Below are 21,091 nucleotides of genomic sequence, written 5' to 3'. Positions count from 1 at the left end.
TGACCATTTACATTTCGATTTTTGGCTTAACGTCGGGAAAATATTCCCAAAGGACACACATATACCAGCCTCACAGTGGTCAGCCGGAATTGGCAAGATATGAGCTGAAATGACAATGTATTGTACGATTTTCGGCTCAACGTCGGCAAAATACCAGAGTATTCCCGACGGACACACCTATACCCGCGAACACACGGTCGCCCAATAGCCACCCCACTATATGGAATTCTGTGGAATTAATTCTGGGTATCACAGGGGACATTTAAGGAATGGCAAAATATGAGCTAAAATGATCATTTATATTTTGATATTTGGCTTAACGGAAGCAAAATACCAGAGTATTTCTGGCAGACACAAATATACCAGCGGACACACGGTCCCCCTAACCATCCAAATATATGGAATTCTGCGAAATTGGGGCTGGACCTCACAGGGGCCAGTCGGAATAGGCGAGATATAGATGAAACGACCATTTATAGTACGTTTTATGGCTCAACGTCGGCAAAATACCAAAGTATTCCCGACGGACACACCTATGCCAGCGGACACATGGTTATACTTCCTTACCTTCCCACCATATGGGGTTCTGCGCAATTGAGGCTGAGTCTCACAGAGGCCAGCCGGAACTGGCCAGATATGAGTCGAAATTACCATGTATAGTACGATTAACGGCTCAACGTCGGCAAAATAACAATGTATCCCGACGGAAACACCTATGCCAGTGGGCACACGGTCAGACTCCTAACCATCCACCCATATGGGGGTTCTGTGCAATTGAGACTGAGCCTCAAAGAGGCCAGTCGGAAGTGGCGAGATATGAGTTGAAATGACCATTTATAGCACGATCTTCGGCTTCATGTCGGCAAAATACTAGAGCGTTCCCGACGGACATACCTTTGCCAGCGGACCCACGGTCACACTTTGCACGACAAATATTCATAAATTTGTTCCTGGATTATTTTTTCATCTTAAATAGCCTTCATTTTGGTTATTCATGCCAGCCGGAAAAGCAAGAGTAATTTGACACTACCTTATGGAATTAACCAATTGTCTTTTGCACAGGTTTTACTGTATCTTCTCTGACTAGCCGATTCAGCCGGAACCGGATTCCGGCTAGCCTGTGTAGCCAGAACAGCCGGACGAGACAAAAATTTGTTCCAGCTGCTCCGGCTGCTCCGGCTGTCTGGCTAACTTCACGATTACAGCGGTGTATATTTTTGAAGTTTTGCCTTCTGTTCAAAGTTACCTGAGAGGATTTACGACTAGAAAAAACAACACTTCGAAGCCCCGTTTAAATAATTGGGGCTATTCGGGGGTAAATCAATAACTTTGTTTTGCAGACGACCAAAAAAGGGGTAAATTCTATTTTTGGATAAAATATTGTTATGGTTGACTTACTTGAAAATGAAAAAAGTCCAAAACTGATATGAAAGTTTTTATTTATGGAAACTTTACTCAAAATTAAATTTAGTAAAAGCCCATAAAAAAAATTCTGATAATATTGTCCAGCTCTTTTTTTAATCCCCTTCCTACTTATACAAAAATAATAAAACTAACATTATTTTTAGTCATTTTTTTTGTCAAGATAATTTCCCCAAATTTTTTCACAAAAAAAGCCATTGATATAACTTTTTTTGTTTCTGATTTTTAAAAGGGTAAAAATATTTTTTGATAGCAAAAATGTTAAACCAGCCCGATATGTAAACACTTTATATATCTTTAAGTTGAACAATATAGTTTGGATGATATTTCACCAGATAAAGTTAGACTTTATGCAAAGAAGTATAAGGACACCATTGATAAGTTAAACATAAAGAGAATCAAATTACTTCGACATTATTAAACAATGGGAGAGGATATATAGGAATGAAAAATATATATAAATGATTGTCACTTTTATAGGAATACAATGTATAAGTACTTGGAGCTTTATCATAGTGATAATGTTAACGAGTGTTTAATTGGAAGCAACGGGGACAATTGATATTGATTTTGAAATGTGAACAAATCAACTAATATACCTAGTAGAAAAAAGAAAAATGGCTACAGGTGGACAAATTAATACGGATTTTCTTTCGGATGAAACATTTGATATATTATGTTCAATGTGTAGAAATCAAGGCTCGAACACTGAAGGTGAAAAATACTGTGTAGATTGTAAAGATTATTTCTGTGTTCGTTGTGTCAAAGTCCACAGTAAAGTGCCTTTATGTGCTGGTCACAAGGTGTTGGATAAGTCTCAAGTTAGACCAGGAACCAGCAAAGGTCTGCCGAGGGCACCAACAGAGAGATGTGACAGACACAGTCATAAACACATTGATATGTACTGTTAGAACCACGATAAGGTCGGCTGTTCTACATGTATGGCAATTGATCACAGGTAAAATTACGTATTTATATATTTTCCTGAGCAATGGAGTCAGGGTTTTGTTGTTCCGATCCATAAGTCTGGTGATATAAATGAACCAGGAAATTACCGTGGAAATCACATTACTGAGTACATTTGGCAAATTGTTTAGTCGAATTTTGAACAAAAGACTCGATAGTTGGGCTGAAATCTATTCTATATATGTTGAGGCTCAGGCAGGTTTTAGATAAGGTATGGGTACAACTGAAAATGTTTTTGTTCTTAACGGGTTAATTAACCATTGTTTAAATAATAAGGAATATTTGTACTGTGCATTTATAGATTTTCAAAAAGCTTTCGATTTTGTTGTTAGGGATATATTGTGGTATAAACTTTTGCAATGTGGTGTAAGTGGAAATATATTAAATGTTATAATGTCAATGTATAGCAATGTTAAGTCGCAAATGAAATGTAATAATGAGTTAAGTGATGCGTTTTACTGTAATTTTGGCGTTCGTCAAGGTGAAAGTCTCTCACCTTTTCTTTTTAGCATGTATTTAAATGATTTGGAGCAAACTTTAAATGATAGAGGTATAGAAGGTATTGATGTTGGAATGATAAAGATAGGTCTGTTGTTATACGCCGATGATATTATTCTTTTTGCGAAAAGTGCAGATGAATTGCAACATCTCTAACTGATTTATTAGAATATTGTAATAGATGGAAATTAACAGTAAATACGAGAAAAACTAAAGTCATGGTGTTCAGAAAAGCAGGTAGATTACCTCAGAATTTACGTTTCTTGTATAATGATCAGGAATTAGAAATTGTATCACGTTTTATATATTTAGGTGTTTTATTTACGTCAGGTGGTTCATATAGTCAACATGATAAGTTGTTAGCTGGACAAGCTTTAAAAGCTATTTTCAAAATGAATGAATATTTATATAAATTTACAGATTTATTACCCAAACATACACTTGATTTATTTGATAAGTTAATTATGCCAATTTTAATGTATTCCTCAGAGGTATTGGTTTTTTTTATAAAGCCCCACATGTAGAAAGAACATAATTATTTAAGTTTTTGTAAAAGATTGTTAAGTGTTAAAGCATCTACCCAAAATGATTTTGTATATGCCGAGCTTGGTAGACAAAATTGATATCATATAAAATGTTTAGTGTTATAAAATATTGGTTTAAATTTAAAAATTTACAGCCCAAATAAAGTATTTAGAAATATTTTTTTGATTTTAAAGAATAGCAGTTAACGAAACAAATGTAATAACTGGGTGATAATTTTAAAGCTTATAAAAAAACTAGGTTTTTAAAATTTTGGGTTTAAAACCCAAGGGTTTTGGAAAATTTAAAAGAACTTTTTTTATGATTTTAAACAAGGATAAAAGATATTAATGGCTGATTGTTTTAAAAAACGATTAGAAGACAGACAAGACCCCTTTATTTAGAACAATAGTTATTTTAATGTTAGCAAAAGTTAGATGTTAAATACCCGTAATACAGAAAGCTTTAGCCGTTAACGCTGTATTTCAAAATTTATTGTAGAATTGGAAGGGGAAAAAACCAAATGTGTTCCCTTTTTTGAACAATTTGTTTATAGTAAAAATTAAAAGTGAATCCCATTTGTACTTGTATGTTATATGTTTAAAGAACTTCGTACAAAATATATCAAGAGATACTATTGGAATAAATGCAATCACCCTAATAATTTTCAATTTATTGCTCTTTTAATGAATACAGAAAATGTAACAGAAATTCATAATTTTCAATTTATTGCTCTTTTAATGAATACAGAAAATGTAACAGAAATTCGTAATTTAAGTATTGACACGTATCATGCTTTCATTAAACGTCAGCAGCAGATCGATTCACTTTAGATTTGCCAATTTAACATGTAGAGATATATATAATGCTAGGTTAATGATTACTAAGACAAAATATTTTGTAAAAATAAATTGCTTTACATTATAAATATTATAACCAGCTTTTGATATTTACCATTTCTGTCAAGGGTTAACTCAGAAAATGAAAACGGTGACTCGATTAAATATATATATATAGATATATCTATATCATTTTATAAGACTACTTTAATCTTTTTAGTCAAACAAAATGCTTGATGTTGTATGCTTAATATTGAGTACTTTGATGATAACCTAGTCATAGATGGTTCCGTTGATGGAGACTCCCAATCTTTCTGTTTACTATCCCCTTTTTATGTACTGATCACCATCATGTGCTCTATAATTTCGCTTTCGTTTTTCGATGGGGTATTTATGTGTTGGTGAATGTATCATATTTAGCACTATGTGTCATCTGTGGATAGCGTCCCTTTCCAAGAAAGAGCAAAATCCTTAAATGATATCAACATATTATCTAGGAGCATCCAACCTCGTTAACCATATTTTTTTTATATAGAAATTAATATGTGTTTGTCTTATTGTAATATTTACATTATTCTGCCTCTCCCAAGCGAGATGTCATGTGAAACCAATCTTCGTTTAATATTGTTCCCTGAAGCTCTTTGGTTTGGTAATTTTATATGACACTTACAGTGAATCAGCTTAAAGTGTATGAGCTACTTTCCCATTTACCAAAGAATTATTTCCCGGGAATACACATGCCATCTCGACTTCTTGTCACGTATTGCCATGTTTCTATTTTTTTGTATGCATATATATTGATGCTTTGTCAATGGCTCTTTTAAGGGCTTTAGTGCAAATAAAAGTTCTTCTTTTTCTTCTACATAGTAATTGTCTGATTCCATATAACTTTTAAATAAAGAGATAAAGATAGTTGTCTGATAGGATCTTAACATAAAAATAATCATAAAAACGCTAATACTATAAAATTATGTTCTTTCTATTAATATGCTTGTGTATATAAACTGTACGAATTCATTTTTCAGATCATGCAAGGATATATTCTACATACCAGAATTTATCCAAAACAAGGCACACCAAGTTTCATCCAGAGAAATTCAAACAAAACTGAAAGAATTAGCTACCACCCTTTCAAAACAAGCTGATAGATTTAAACAAGACAAACAAAGGTTGTTAATGAGGAAAGCTGAAATATTGGCTGATATAAGAAAATTCCGCCAAGAAATCAATGCCCAACTTGACAAGCTAGAAAAACGTTCTATACTTGATATAGAAAATAAAGTTAAAAGTCTTGAAGACAAGATTGAAGATTATCAAAAAATGCTACAAGAAAATAAGTCCAGGGTTACATCAGCTATTGTAAAATTAGCATCTACAAAAACAAATCAATCTGAAGCGTTTGTTTCCATGAAGATGGGAGAAGATGCTGCAAATATTGCCAACAAATATATGGAGCATGTTAAAAGGAATAGTACAGTAGAAGTCATACAGTATGATCCTGATACAACATTTTTTACGCAGCTAAAACAAAAGAAAACCCTGGGCACGTTAACAGAGATTGTTGACAATTTAATACAGGTAAAAGGGAAAAATTCATATAACATAAAAGTTAAGTCTGATAAACAAAATTGTAATATCACCAGCGCCTGCTGTATGAAAGATGGTACAATTATTCTAGTTGATAAGGAGAACAGCAAGCTTAAACGGGTACACAGTCATGACTATACTGTCACTGACTATTGTGATCTACGTGGAGTGCCTTATCACGTGTGTATGATTAATAACACACAGGTAGCGGTAACTCTTCCATTACAAAATAAAGTTCATTTAATTTCTCTAGAAAGAATAATGAAAACAAGAAACAAGATAAACGTTAATTTTGAGTGTAAAAGTATTGGATATGCAAACAATAATTTATATATTTCAGATCGTTACACTGTATATATGTATTCATTGTCTGGTAGGAAGCTTAATCAGTTTAGAGAAGATTTTTCAGGACATATGTTGTTCTCTGACATACAGAGTCTAGCTGTTAGTAGGGATGCTGCAAGGATTTATGTTGCTGATTATGGTCATGGACTGATAGTACTGGACAAAAATGTTCAGGTTATTACATCATTTAATAATGAACAATTACTTGGGGGTAAATTTTGTAATCTTACTGAAGCAGGTAATGTGCTGCTGTGTGGATTTGGTTCTCCTTATGCTTTAGAGTTTACATCTGATGGTGAGTTGATAGGAGAGATAATAACATCTGATTCGGAGAAAAATAGAATTGAGTCAATATGTTGTAACCAACAAATGTCTAAGATGTATATAAGCAGAGAAAAAGCTGACATCATTGAAGTTTATGATATCTAATCAGTATACCAATTGATTAACAAAAGAAAAATAAACATATCTATCAAATATGCCCTTCTCTCAAAATTGTGACAAAGAGACATATTTTATTTCATTACGGGTGATCATTTCCATTTGAATTCTCATTTTAGAATGCATCTGGTTCAATTATTATTAATTGTGTGATATTTCAAGAGTGATGAAAAAACATCAAATTTATTTTAAAAGAAAGAAAAACACGAAAAAAAAAAATAGTCATACTATGCTAATATTTGGCGGACAAAATATTATTGTGTCAAATTACGTGTTCAATAAATTAAGTAAAACAAACACATACAAAACATTTTATCCTATACCCAAAATAAGAATGGTATGCAGTAAAAAAGTGTCATTCTTTTCATGTAGGCACATATAGTGCTAATATTTACTAACAATGTTTGAATGACACAAATGATGTCATGTTGCATTTTGATTGTGATAATACCAGTTTAATATTATCATTAGATTTTTGGCTTTATTATACTTCTGTGCGTGAATGAAATAAAATTCTATTGTTATATATATGTTGGTAACCCCAAAATGAATAAAGTCAAATTCATACAAAATACCGAATATCTATAATATCTATAATACTGTATAAATGAGGGCCTTAAAAAACCCATCTATTCATAACATTGAGTTGAACCTCAGTGTCTTTGACAACATGACATCAAAATCTATAAAATGGTAGAGATTCACTTTAAAAACTAGAACAGAAAGTCATGTAGGACATAACTAGCTTACATGTTTCCATGTTATAACAAAGTAGTCCTGTGTATTAATTTCATCTTCCTAAAACATATCCTCCATCTAATTTCATTACCTGCAGAAAAAAACAACATTTAAATATAACGACAAATGCTTTTGGCAAAGGACACATCCAGTTGTAAATTTGCAATGTATAATCCAGATACTAGAAAAGAAGAAAGTAACGTATTTTTTTTTCAAGCTAGCTTAAGAGATAGATGTCAAACAGGCTGTTTGTTTGTCAGGTTTTTATGCTGATTTTAAATAAGCTGAAAAGAAAATTAAGTATAATTATTATACTCGGTCATTCCTTACCAACACATGTGTCTGAAACCCTAACATACAAAGGGCCAATACTTAATTATAATGCATCAAAAATTTAATCAACAAAGGTCAATGTGACTTTTGACCTTCTGTGTTTCACAATCATAAAAAAAATGTTGAAATCAATGTCCTGACTGCTCCTTTAGCTTAAGATATATAGCCTTACTCATCCTCTACAGAGAGGGCGAAAACAGACCTTACATTAGGAGGGGTTATTCAGAAGTTTGTTGAATTTCAATATTAAAGCGCTATTATTCTTTGCCATATTACTAAATAAACGTTGATTTAACTTTTCTCTCAAGAGATTTTTTATAAATTATATCTATCATTCTCTGAGTAATCAGTGTCCGTAGCAACACGTATCGGCAACACTGGACCACTTCAAAATAATTGTATTTAGAACTTTTTAGATCTGATTAATATAATCTTATTTGACGGTATTTTCTTTAGCTTATAACTTCAGAAAACAATCTGCTTTCCAATGTCATAAATGGCGTAATTTAATGAAAATTCAAGACGTTTATCGTGCTTCCGTATGAATGATTTAAAGGAATAGGAATGGATAGATTGATGTCTGTCTTATATAAATATTTATCATTTAAAAAGAGGTACCATGACAGTATTTCTGTTGAAATCAGCCGTATTACTGAGAAATTCATGTTTGAAGACACTATTTTTTACGTGAGAAATAAGTTCATGGGCGCCGCCATTTTGGCGTTCTATCACTCTCGCGAGACAGACGAGACCGAGATTATGACGTGTTACACCCACTTACAGTATAGGTGTACACGCTAGTACAACTGAAATATATCTTGATGAAGAACTTATTAATCTTATTACATTATAATCACATACATGCATGTATTAAAATGATTTTACAAAAATGCGATGACAATAGTATAAATAAGTAGTATAATTATGTAGATATAAGCTATGCCGAATAGCATCAGCGAACTTTATGAGCCGCCACGGGAGGTACGGGTTTTAGCTTTCGTAGAAACGGCTGAACGGATACTAGCCCTACATAAAATCGTTTTGAACCAGTTAGCAATTACTAAGAAGAGTAGAAAGAGGAAGCAAAAAATTTTACCCTCCCCCATCCCCTTCACCACAACAAAATTTTAAGGGCCTTAGTGTAACCCACATATTTCAGTGATTGTTAGAAAGAAAGGCAATATTTACTTTTATATACATGAAGTACTTTCTGTAACAATTGTAATGTTAATAATTATGTAAGGGGGCGTTTGTCTTATTAACCCCTCGCATTTCTTACTATTATAGTAGAATTCGATTAATTATTATTTCTACATGTGTATTTTCTATATTGTATTAATTTGCATAATATTGATGTATGCACTATTCTTTGCATATGTTTAAGTATTGTTGGTTGCGTTTTTCTTACGAAACCCTCACATTTCTTACTATTATAGTAGAATTCGATTAATTATTATTCCTACATGTGTATTTTCTATATTGTATTAATTTGCATAATATTGATGTATGTACTATTCTTTGCACATGTTTAAGTATTGTTGGTTAAAACAATAAATAGAGGCCATACCTTATAGTATGGTATGGCCATTAAACACAATTTGATAGTTTGTTATTCCTCGCGTGGCTGTTCATAAATATCGATATTAAAATTATTGCATGTTTCGGACTTTGTCAAACTGAATGTTTTCTCCGATAATGGATGGTTGTTACATGTACCTTAACTTAATAATTATCATTATTTTAAATTCAAGTTTTTCTTTATATGTTATAATCAATCGAGTTTATAGAAACACCGTATTGAACTTAATTGCTTTAATTAATTGAATACGCCGCGACATTAATTAACATTTGTCCCTGACCACATGATTTAAGCAATGACTGCTTACTTTTTCAAAAATATAGAGGATATTTGTTTAGTTCAGTGTAAGATCGGAATTTATCACATACCCGTGCCGATTTTGCGACTCCGTAAAAATGGTATTGCACGGCCGTGCATATATTTTGACGTGACGTCATTTGCGTTATACAAACAAAGTGTCAAGACGCGATAAATGTTAGTGTTATACTATAGGCGCGTCAATGAAAAATGACTCTGAAATTTTACATTTCTACTTTGTAATCTGTGTTATTTCTCCATCTTGAAGTTCAATCAAATAAAACGTATTATTGATATGTAAGACATGTAATCATAAATATTTAGACTAATTTAAGTAACCATTAACTGATAAATTAAAGTAATTAAATAGAAAAGGCTTAAATATATTAATAAGTAATAAAATGAATTAGTTCAAATTTAATAGATAGAGCCTTTCTATTACTTCAGCGATTTGTATATAGAAAACAGTATATATTTTTGTTTAAATATACTTAACATGAAAAAAGCTTAACTGTCTTAGATAGGTCAACTATAAGCTTGTTTTGTTACCGTCATTTTCTGAACAAAATGTAAACATTCTGTAAATAGTGGGTACACCTAATAACTGTAAGTTATTCTGAACTTGTATGATAAATACAGTTTTAAAAAGTTTTCAAGATTACTGTCCCCTATTCCCTATATTGTCAAATATGTTCAACTTTGTTAACTTTTATTTTCTTTTGTTTTTGTTTATTATTATTATGATGATGTATAGTTTTTATGTTATTTCACCGCCAAATTCCCTGTTTACTTATATGTTAACTCAATGACCCCGTTTATGCTTGTCTTTTATGTACTTATGTTTTATATATATCCTAATGGGTAATGATATTATGGCATGGCGAGCATCTGTGGGGTCATTCAAATACATTCAGCAGTTCATACGGAAACGCTCCGTCTGTTCATACAGTAAAATAAGCCGTTTTTGTATTAATCATACAATTGTTTTACTTATACTAATAACTTCATTTTTAAGCCTGTTTTTTCATCACAAGCCCAAAAAATCTTGAAATTCGAGGATATCAGCCTCAAGCGACGCTTGCTCTTTTTAAGCTGTGTTATCTTAACGCTTTTAAAACATGTATTAGCCTTAAGTGTATAGTTACATTTATATACTTTGTGATTCTCATAGTTATATATTATTATAATCCGGGGGTCAAAAAATCTACTGATCAAAAACGTAAAGTAATTTTGTTAAGTGGAAAAGGTAAAGAATACAGTTTGGTATGTTACAGTCCATTTATACTATTGTGTTATCTATTATGTTCTATTCACTTAAGTTATTTTGCACAAATCTTAAAACTTTCTGGAGATGTAGAATCAAACCCAGGTCCTATTTTTAGCAAGGAAAATTGTCTGTCAATTATTCACCAAAACATTAGAAGCATACGCCATAGATTTGAGTATATTAAGGAAATTTTTTTAGAAACTGATGTGTTATGTCTTACTCAGACCAAATTAGACTCTAATATTGAAGATAAAGAATTACAATTATCAGGTTTTGATATCATGTTTCGTAAAGATAAGTCAAGCCGTGCCGCTCGGGGGGGTTTTCTTGTTTACTTTTCGTTTTTTCAACCCCAAACGATTATCCCCTTTTGAAAACTTTTAGCCTGATTCTTTTTTGATTGAAAAAAAAGATAAAACTCAACTTATTTTTTATGTACTTTATATAGACCTCCTCATATAGAGTTATTTTTGGGACAAATTAAATCGTGCTTAAAAATGGTCTGGAAACAAACAACAGTTATTTTTAGTGGGAGATGTAAATGAAATCAGCTCAAATCCCAAAATCTAAATTTAAAGATTTTATTTTTGGACAAATAACTTAAAAAATTTATTAATACCCGACTGGGTAAACCATAATCCAAACTCTTCTCGACCCTATGGCATTAACAAACAATATTCAAGTTTTTGATTCAGGAGTTTTTGAAACAGATAATGAAATAAGTGACCATTATGGAACATTTGCTTATTTAAAGGTTAATTTCGATTCAAATAAGCCATTTAAAAGGAAAATTTGGAACTATAAAAATGCAGATTTTGTTAAACTGAATAATTTAATAAGAGATACTGACTGGACTTTTATTAATAATTTAAATATAAATGAAGCTTGCAATACTTTTACATTAAAATTCATGGATTTAGTTAATCAGTGCATCCCGTCGTATTTTGCATTAATTAGGCCAAAAGATAAGCCATGGTTTAACAGTAATATTCGTAAAAGTTTAAGGCAGAGAGACAGATTATTTCACAAAGCAATAAATAGTAATAAAACATCAGATTGGACTAAATATAAACAAATTCGGAACAAAGTAAACAATATGAAGAAAAACGCAAAAGAGTTATTTTACAATAGTTTAGAATTTTCCTTGCATGATCTTAATAGCTCAAACCCTCGACAATATTGGAAAATAGTTAAAATGTTAGTTAAGAATAATTCAGCTGAAAACGATTCTATACCACCTTTAAGAAATAATAATAACACATTATCCTTATCAGACTTAGACAAAGCCAATACTTTAAACTCTTTCTTCATTTCAATCTCTCAGTTGGATGATTCACATACCCAACTTCCAGACTTTAGTTTCAAAACAAACTCAAAATTAGAAGACTTTAATATTTGTGAACAAGAAATAAAAGATGTATTAACAAATTTAGTTATAAATAAAGCTTCTGGACCAGACGAAATAAGCCATAAAATGTTGAAAGAAACTTCGGAAACCTTATGTATTCCACTGTGTATACTTTTTAATCATTCGTTAAATGAAGGTTACTATCCTAGCAGTTGAAAACCTGCACATGTTATGTCTCTTTTTAAAAAGGGTAATAAAGATGAACCATCAAATTATAGACCAATTTCATTAATAAGCTGTGTTGGTAAAGTAATGGAACGCATAATTTTTAAACATATGTATAATTATCTCCATACAAATTCTTTTATATATCAAAATCAATCTGGGTTTTTGCCAGGTCATTCTACAGAGTATCAACTTATTGATATATATAACCAGATTTGCAAAGCATTTGACAGCAAAGAATCTACTTGTATTTTTTTTGTGACATTTCGAAAGCATTCGATAGAGTTTGGCATTCTGGTCTCACCTTCAAAGTAAAGCAATACGGTATACAAGGGAAACTAAATACATGGTTAAAAGACTACTTAAATAACAGAACCCAAAAAGTTTTTGTATCTTCGACATTTTCTTCTTTATCAACTCTAGAAGGGGGCGTCCCTCAAGGCTCGGTACTTGGTTCTTTATTATTTTTAATTTATGTCAATGACATAGCAGACTCGCTCTTAAGTATTACTAGAATTTTTGCAGACGACAGTTCTCTTTCTGTGTCCTCAAAAAACATAATCTTTTTGGAAGAAACGTTAAACAGGGATCTAACGACAATAACAAGTTGGTCTAAGCAATGGTTAGTCAATTTCAATCCGGCAAAATCCGAAGCAATGTTTTTTTTCTTTTTTTAATATGATCAAACCAAAATTATTCTTCGATAATGTTCAACTCAATTTTGTCGAACATCATAAACATCTTGGGGTCACATTTAGTCAAGATGGGTCTTGGCATCAACATATATCTAACATAGTATCTAAAGCCTCTAAAATACTCGGTTCCATGAAAATGCTCAAATTCAAAATTAAAAGAGAATCACTTAATACTATATATGTATCATATTTACGTCCACATTTAGAATACGCGTCTTTAGTCTTGGATAACTGTGCGCAATACGAGAAAGAAACATTAGAAAAAATTCAATATGAAGCTGCCCGTGTTGTTACAGGATTGACAAGATCCGTTACTATACAAAAATTATTAACAGAAATAGGTTGGGTTTCGCTTTCAGATAGGAGACATATTCAAAAAAAAAGTTTTAATATACAAAGGCAAAAACAATTTATTACCACTTTATTTATCTGTACAATATGCACATGAAAACCCATATTCTTTAAGAAACAATCAAGACTACGCATCAATTGTCAGAAGAACAGAAATTTATTCGAAATCCGTTTTACCATCAGCACTTCAACTATGGAATAAACTTCCAATTAATATACGTGAATCAGAATCCCTCCATTCCTTTAAAGCAAATATTAAAAAAATATTTAAATCCCCATCGGTCCCTTCATTTTTCATTAAAGGTGGACGCTTCTCTACATCATACTCGTTTAAGAAACAGTTGCAGTAACCTTAATTCGGATTTATATGATAATCACATTGTTTCAAGTCCATCTTGTATATGTGGAGCACATATTGAAAATTCAGAACACTATTTTTTAAAAGCAATTTATACAGTGAACAAAGAAGAACGTTGTTTTTAAATACAAGATCTTTTCATCCTCTTAGTGTACGAAAACTTTTGTGTGGAATAGAAGGGCGATCTGAATCCGAAAATGAAATTCTTTTTAAAGAAGTACAGACTTTTATTAAATCAAGCAAGAGATTTAATTGAATAAAATCAAATATTTTACTGCTGAAACAGTACTTTAAGATTAAGCAGGGCTTTGTGAGGTGAATATTTTTGTATTTATTTATTTATTAACAGTATTTTTTTTAAGTTTTTGTAACAAATACAATGATTTTGTTATTTCATTCTATTATTTATTCCTTTTTCTCAAAATTTGATACTTAGAACACGTAATTCAAAAGCTATAAATAACTTTAAATGGAACACTATTGACTTTTGAAACTTATACTTTATACATTTAAAATATTTAAATAACTTAATCTAATCACTCTTAGTATCATAATTTTATTATAATGCTTATCTATATTTCTTTTTATATATATATATTTTTCTCTGTTAAATGTTCATTTGATTAATTTATATTTACATATAAAACATTGGTTAAAATTAGTTCATGAAAATTAGTTCCTGAAAATTACTTATAATTACTTGATATCACACAACTTTAATCAAATAGTATAAACTTATTTCTGACTAACATCAGGGAAGGGCCTACGATAATGTTGTTAGAACTTTTGGCCCAACCATTTTGTATGTACACTTGATTATGTCTGTAAAAATTAATCATGAAATTGTATATTGTGTGTGTATTTATACAATAAAATTTTATTAAACTAAACTCTTTTTCACTTTAAACGGTCTTTATTTTTGGTATGTGATAAATAGAATATTAAATTCGTGTAAGATCATTACTGAATTTATTGAACTCGTTGAATAAAATAATATTATGCTCGCCAGAGGCTCGCATAATAAAAATTTTATTCAACTCGTTCAATAAATTCAGTATTGAACTTACACTCATTCAATATCCTCTATATATTTCACCGGGTGAGCACCAAAAGGTATATTTCACGAGTGGCGCAGCCACGAGTGAAATAACAACTTTTGGTGTTCACATGGTGAAATGTATTTCGATCTTACACTAAACTAAACAAATTTTCTTTTTATTATATGTAAAGAAACAAGACATTAAACCTAATACTGAATGAAAAGCGCGCCAAATAATAATACAACGTGACGTCATTAACGACGTCACGTCATTAAGTTGGTACCCAATTCTGTGCACGCTAGTATTTCACTGAAACAACGTAAGGGGCTTAAATTCAAAACAGTAAAATTATCAAAGTGGTAATTTCACTGTTTCAAACAGTGAAATTACCAGTTTTATATCACTGATATATTTCTATAAACCACCGAAAAGCATGTAATAAAAACAATTTAATTTAATTGGTCGTTTCAATTTGGGTACTGTAAGTAAAATGAGAGAGAAAATCCTTCAAATTGACGTTAAATCCTTTTATTTTTGTACTTTCTACAATATGCAGAGATCTGCTGAGGACGCGATTTTGCGCCAATGGCTAAAAAAATGAGAATGGCGCAGGAAAATCGGCAGCCAGACTAATATCGTATGAAGAATAAACTGTCCGTTGGACTTATTTAGTCATCCAGTCAAAACTGGTACCAACAGCAGTAGGTTACCAATATCCCTGTTTTTACGAGTTTATCCATTTCCCTATAGCATTTTTCCACGTTATATCTACTTACCCAATCTCTTTTCCACACAGATACGCATTTGTACCGTAAATTTAATCCAATAAAACAAAAAAATCATAAATCTACTTTATATTTAAAATGATCATTGGTAACTGCTATTTCAGAAATGCTGTAATTTACAGTATAATCTGGCAATTTGATTTCCCCTAAGGTCACTCGAGTTTACTGATGAAGTGTAAAAAATAGATGTCTATTTCGTCATCAGAATATATTTGACAGGGTGATTAACCAATCAGGGAAACATTGTGCATGACTTTTATTCCACAGACACTTATAAAAAATTCATGTTTCAACATCTATAATAATACACTTTTATAGATGTTGAAATATGAATTTCTTTCAAAACGGCTTATATTAAGTTTTTTTGATATATATATGATCAGTACATGTGCTGGGATTGACAAATATGCATTTTATTTGGATTTTAAAGGCGTTTTGAGCTCCAAACCCCAAGTGTCTGTGTTTTATTCATGATCAAAAATGTTTTCTACATAGAGGCATATAAGGAGCAATAAAAATCGTCAGTATACAGTGTGACAGGGACATTTGATGCAAATTAAGAACAATTAAAATGGACAATGCACAATATTAGACATAAGTATTAAGAACCAGCAATTGTGTGAATAAATTATGCAAATTTGATTTTTTGAGCAGCCAATAAAAATGTTTTGTCTGCAATTAATATTCGGCTACGATTACGATGTAAATAAATACAACGCAGCAACATACGTTGACCTCTGATTGACAGACATGTTTAATTACAGTTTACTTTTCAAAAGAGTGGCTTTTATTTTTGAAATGTGTACATCAATTATAACTTATGTTCACACCTTTTTATTTGTAAGTCAGAAACAAACCGCAGAAATTTAATTACTGTTAAGAAGAAGAAAAGAAGAAGAAGAAGAAATAGCTAGTTTATTTCGGTAACTTATACATTTACAGTATCCCGTTACATACAATGATAACAAATATAATAATTCTGTGGTCACATGACAAAAGCAAAGAAAAAAAATAAGAAGTCAGAAGAACATAAAAAGTTTTAACTGATGACATTCTAGAAAATTTGTTTTCAAACGGACAACAGACAGCTTCAAATAAAGGATCAAAGAACATCACAACATCATTATCAATTCATTCATAGAAATAAAAAGTTCCAGTAAGAAAGAAAAACACGTTATTAAGAACACGTCTGTCCCTGGCATTAAAAATGGAAATGAACTTTTGCCTGGTATGAATTAACAAAACGAGGTTGAATGAAAATTAAACTATTTTTGTAAACTAGAAAAAAGTCACCCTCGAGATTTTTCAGGATTTTTCTCTAAAATGTCTACTTTTCTTGTGAAAGCAAATTTTGATTTCTCTACAGTATGGTAAATCTCTATGGTAAATTTTCCGTAGCCATTGCCGAAGTACTCTTCATTTGAAGATGAACGGGAGAAAGCGCGTGTCATGTTTCTAAAATATACACGAGGTTCTCGGGGTCGTTTCATGATTATTTTACAAAGCTGGATCTACAAGATGTAACAGTTTAGTTGCAATGCATGAAAGAAAACTTTAAAAAATGAATAGGTAATAAGCAACAAGAACATCGAGTCAGATGGAGTAGATCTAGAAATTGAACGTACTTTTAAGCTGAATAGAATCCCTATAAATTTCGAAATAGATCTTTATAAACGTCACGACAAATTCGCATTCTGAAGATTCCTTCATTGCCAGTTTCTATCTAGTTCCGTAGATCCCATTCTTTTACTTCAAAACTCCTGAATGACATAACTCCTACACTTTTGATGATCCCAATTTTTTAAACTGTTAATCCGTCTCATTATTAAAACATTGTTCAATTTGTGGTGTTAGATCTATCTGGGTTAGCAAATGAAATATGTAAATGAAACACATCATAATTCAGGCTGACAGCCACAGACACTTGGGTGTTGGAGCTCAAAACGCCTTTAAAATCCAAATAAAATGCATATTTGTCAATACCAGCACATGTACTGATCATATATATCAAAAAAACTTAATATAAGCCGTTTTGAAAAAAAAGCATATTTCAACATCTATAATAAGTGTATTATTATAGATGTTGAAATATGAATTTCTTTCAAAACGGCTTATATTAAGTTTTTTTGATATATATGATCAGTACATGTGCTGGTATTGACAAATATGCATTTTATTTGGATTTTAAAGGCGTTTTGAGCTCCAAACCCCAAGTGTCTGTGGCTGAATTCAGCATGTTCCAAATCCATAATTCAAGAACGGCCCATCAATTTTAGTTGTCAACATCACAATGTTATAACTCTTGAGAAAAAAACTTTATTCCGTCAACAACAATTTACGAAATATATGACGTAACAATAATGCCTCGCGCCTATTATGGATGATTCCAGTTGCGGCATTGACAAAGGGCGGTTAGGCATATGTAACCTCATACAGATAATTTTAAGCGTTGAGATAAATTTGTCTTGATGGCATTTTAAATAATTTTTGTATGTAGAATCTACCCAAATTTTGCAAATTAACTGTTAAAATTACACCTTCAAATCATATATTAATAATAAAACTTTTGATGACATTTAAATAATTTTAAACACACTTAATGACATGAATCTATATGACAGTACAATACTTCTTCCATTAATTACATATAACCTTCATTTGGATTTTATGTTTTAAACTATTTTATATATTTTTTCAGAAATGATTTCCCTATATATTATCTCGTTATTCAAGACTTCTGTAAATCCTACTCTTTTAGATATAGCTACAAAATATACAATACGCGGTATTTTTTCTCCCGCGAAAAATATGCTAAATTGTTTTTCCACTGAATATTTTCAAATTTTAGGAAGGCTAAAATTATTGAGGACGTCACTCGGTGTTTCTCTTTGACTCGGTCTCCCATTCATATTAACATAATATGTAACACTCAGTGGCGTACCTACCGATACGCAATACGCACGGGCGTATAAAAAGAAAAAGTTTCGAAAAAAACAAACAACATGAAATCATTAATTTGTGCGTAGATCTATCAACATATTCGTAGCTGCTAATTGATTCTACAGGTATGCTTAGGATGTTACCGCATTCGAATATGCGTTACCTTTTTATGCACAATCAAAACTTCAATTATGAAGAAAGGGAGTAAAATATAATATAAACAATTGCTTTGGAATTTTCTCTTTTTACAATTTGAGTTAAACGTTATAATGCTAATAAATCTCGTCAAAATCCAAATAAGGATAAAAAATTGTCCAATATATAATTATTACAATCATTTTTTTCCAGAAGAATCAAATCAGTGAAAAGTAATCATTTATTTCATTTTTTACATCTAGATCTATATGCAAAATAAAGATCTTGTTTGCAACTTGGTGTTTGCAGCAAAATGGAAGGGAGTGAGTTAGCTGTATGGAATGTCTTTTTATATTTTACCTTGTAACTGTAAATCAGTATATCATTTTTAAGTTAGTAATATTCATTCAACTTATATTCATTTCAAATTATGTAGAATAGTTTTGACACTGTGAATCAGATCTTTGCAGTGAACTATTGCCATCATCCATCGTCACAAACCAAATTCAACTTTTGTTTATTTGACCATAAAAAAGAATACCAGTATTTAAAAAATATATCACTACAGAAAATTGTTTTTACTGTATTATTTTATTGAGTAAAAAATTGCACACTTCTGAAAACAATGATATATATTCTTTATTATACGTAGTCTCATCTATACATATTTAAAACACAGACAGATATATAACGAGAACGATGTATAACCATATAAGACACATCATGTCTAAATTCTTTTATTTTCGCCGACTATAGCTAGATAACAAATTGGTGGGTTTGTTTATACCAACATGCTTTATGTGCGTGAGGCATTTAACTCCGTAATGAAATAACTTAAATATTTCGAATGGAAATTGAAAGACTAGAGTTGAGAACAAAAATGTTAAAGACAATATTTATTGTCTACAACATTGACATAATAAGTATTAAAATATTTTAAGGAAGCTAAATGATCGTGCGATTCTACATTTTAGCTGTGAATACGATAACCTTTCGTTACACTAAACATTTAAGCTGTTGTGTTTGTATTTAAGTCAAACAGATCATTTTAAAGCATATTTTCCTTGATTATATCTCACGTTAAGTTATGGTGAAACAAAAGAAAAATAACAAAGAAAAAACTAAACTTGTTACAAAAGGAAATAAAACCCATCTTTTTTACAAGAGAGACACCTGGCTATGTTTTTTTCTAAAAGCAAATAACTTTTGAACTATTTAAAACAGTGTACACGTTAGACTTCGTGCTGATTTCTCTTACATTCAATATATAAGTCTCTGGCGATCCTTCGACCAAAACCTGGCACTCGGCGTACACTCATAATAAGCCGAGGTACGCCCCTGACACTTTGAGTTTACAAAAGAACACACACTTATTGTTGCCTATCGAACGTATATTCTTAATATTTTAACAATATGAAATCACTGCCGGTATTTCGATCTGGACAATTTGTTGACTTGAGAGACGGAAAGTTAAATCTGTATTTACGAGCTTAAAGTGTAAAGGACTACGTTTGATTGCTCAAACTAGAAAGAATCATATTATATTTTTATGATTTACATTTTCCTCGAATTAACGTGAGTCTGTGTTCTCTCATTGGCGATGGAGTTTGTTAAAGTAGACACTGTGGTAATACAAGCTAGGAACCATTTTTATAGTCTTCCAGCTAGTGTTCCCGTTCCCCTACGACGCGTTGCGGTATTCAAGATACGCTCTTGATTGAAAAGCTATAGAACTAATGAAATCACTTCATTGCTCTTTTTCTCTTAAAAAGAATTTAAAATACGACAGTATAATTATCATGGTAGTTATATAAATCTTTTTGTGTTGGAATTTATAAAGAGGTTACTGATATTTTCACTTCAAATGATTTTGATTATTTTAAATAATGGTTTGCTAGTAAAATTGCCTTATTGTCATCAACTTTGTTCTCATTTTTCTTTTAAATGATAGCATTTAGCTATTGATCAGAGAATAAATAAGAATAATCAAATTTTTATAATTACTGAGTACATTTAACGCTAATTGTGAGAAGAACCCTAAATGACGAAGATCCTCTATGGACGATCAGCGACTAAGGTGAAATACACGATTTAAGAAGTGAAATAGGCGACACACACTTGAGGAGCTTAGCAGCCTCTAAACTGGACGTTCGTTTTCACTTCTACAGTATATAACATTTTGGAAACAAGTGCTAGGAACGTCTTAATTAAAGATCATAAAGCTGGGTAGACAACGCGTAAGGATCATGTGCAGAAAACCAGGCCCCGTGTTCACGAAGATTTTTAAAGGATCAGGATCAAATTTAAAAACTCTAATATTCTTCATTGTTTATCCTCATAGATTAAATATCTAATATTTATCAATTTGATAAAACTTGAC

General features: G+C 31.1%; 1 protein-coding gene across 1 annotated transcript; it reads left to right on the top strand.

The window, feature by feature from the left end:
• Positions 1-1,753: 1,753 nt before the first annotated feature.
• LOC132748165 (uncharacterized) lies at positions 1,754-6,828 on the top strand. The gene is made up of 2 exons (XM_060737715.1): positions 1,754-2,380; positions 5,273-6,828. Exons 1-2 carry the CDS (start codon positions 2,364-2,366, stop codon positions 6,606-6,608), a joined length of 1,353 nt encoding a protein of 450 aa, XP_060593698.1. The 5' UTR covers positions 1,754-2,363; the 3' UTR covers positions 6,609-6,828.
• The last annotated feature ends 14,263 nt before the right edge of the window (positions 6,829-21,091 follow it).

The sequence above is a fragment of the Ruditapes philippinarum genome, unplaced genomic scaffold (assembly GCF_026571515.1).
Source record: "Ruditapes philippinarum isolate M1 unplaced genomic scaffold, ASM2657151v2 ctg3175_1_1_1_1, whole genome shotgun sequence".
NCBI classification, from domain to species: Eukaryota; Metazoa; Mollusca; class Bivalvia; order Venerida; family Veneridae; genus Ruditapes; species Ruditapes philippinarum.
The sequence above is the reverse complement of the archived record's forward strand: the minus strand, read 5'-3'. Positions and strand labels throughout refer to the sequence as shown.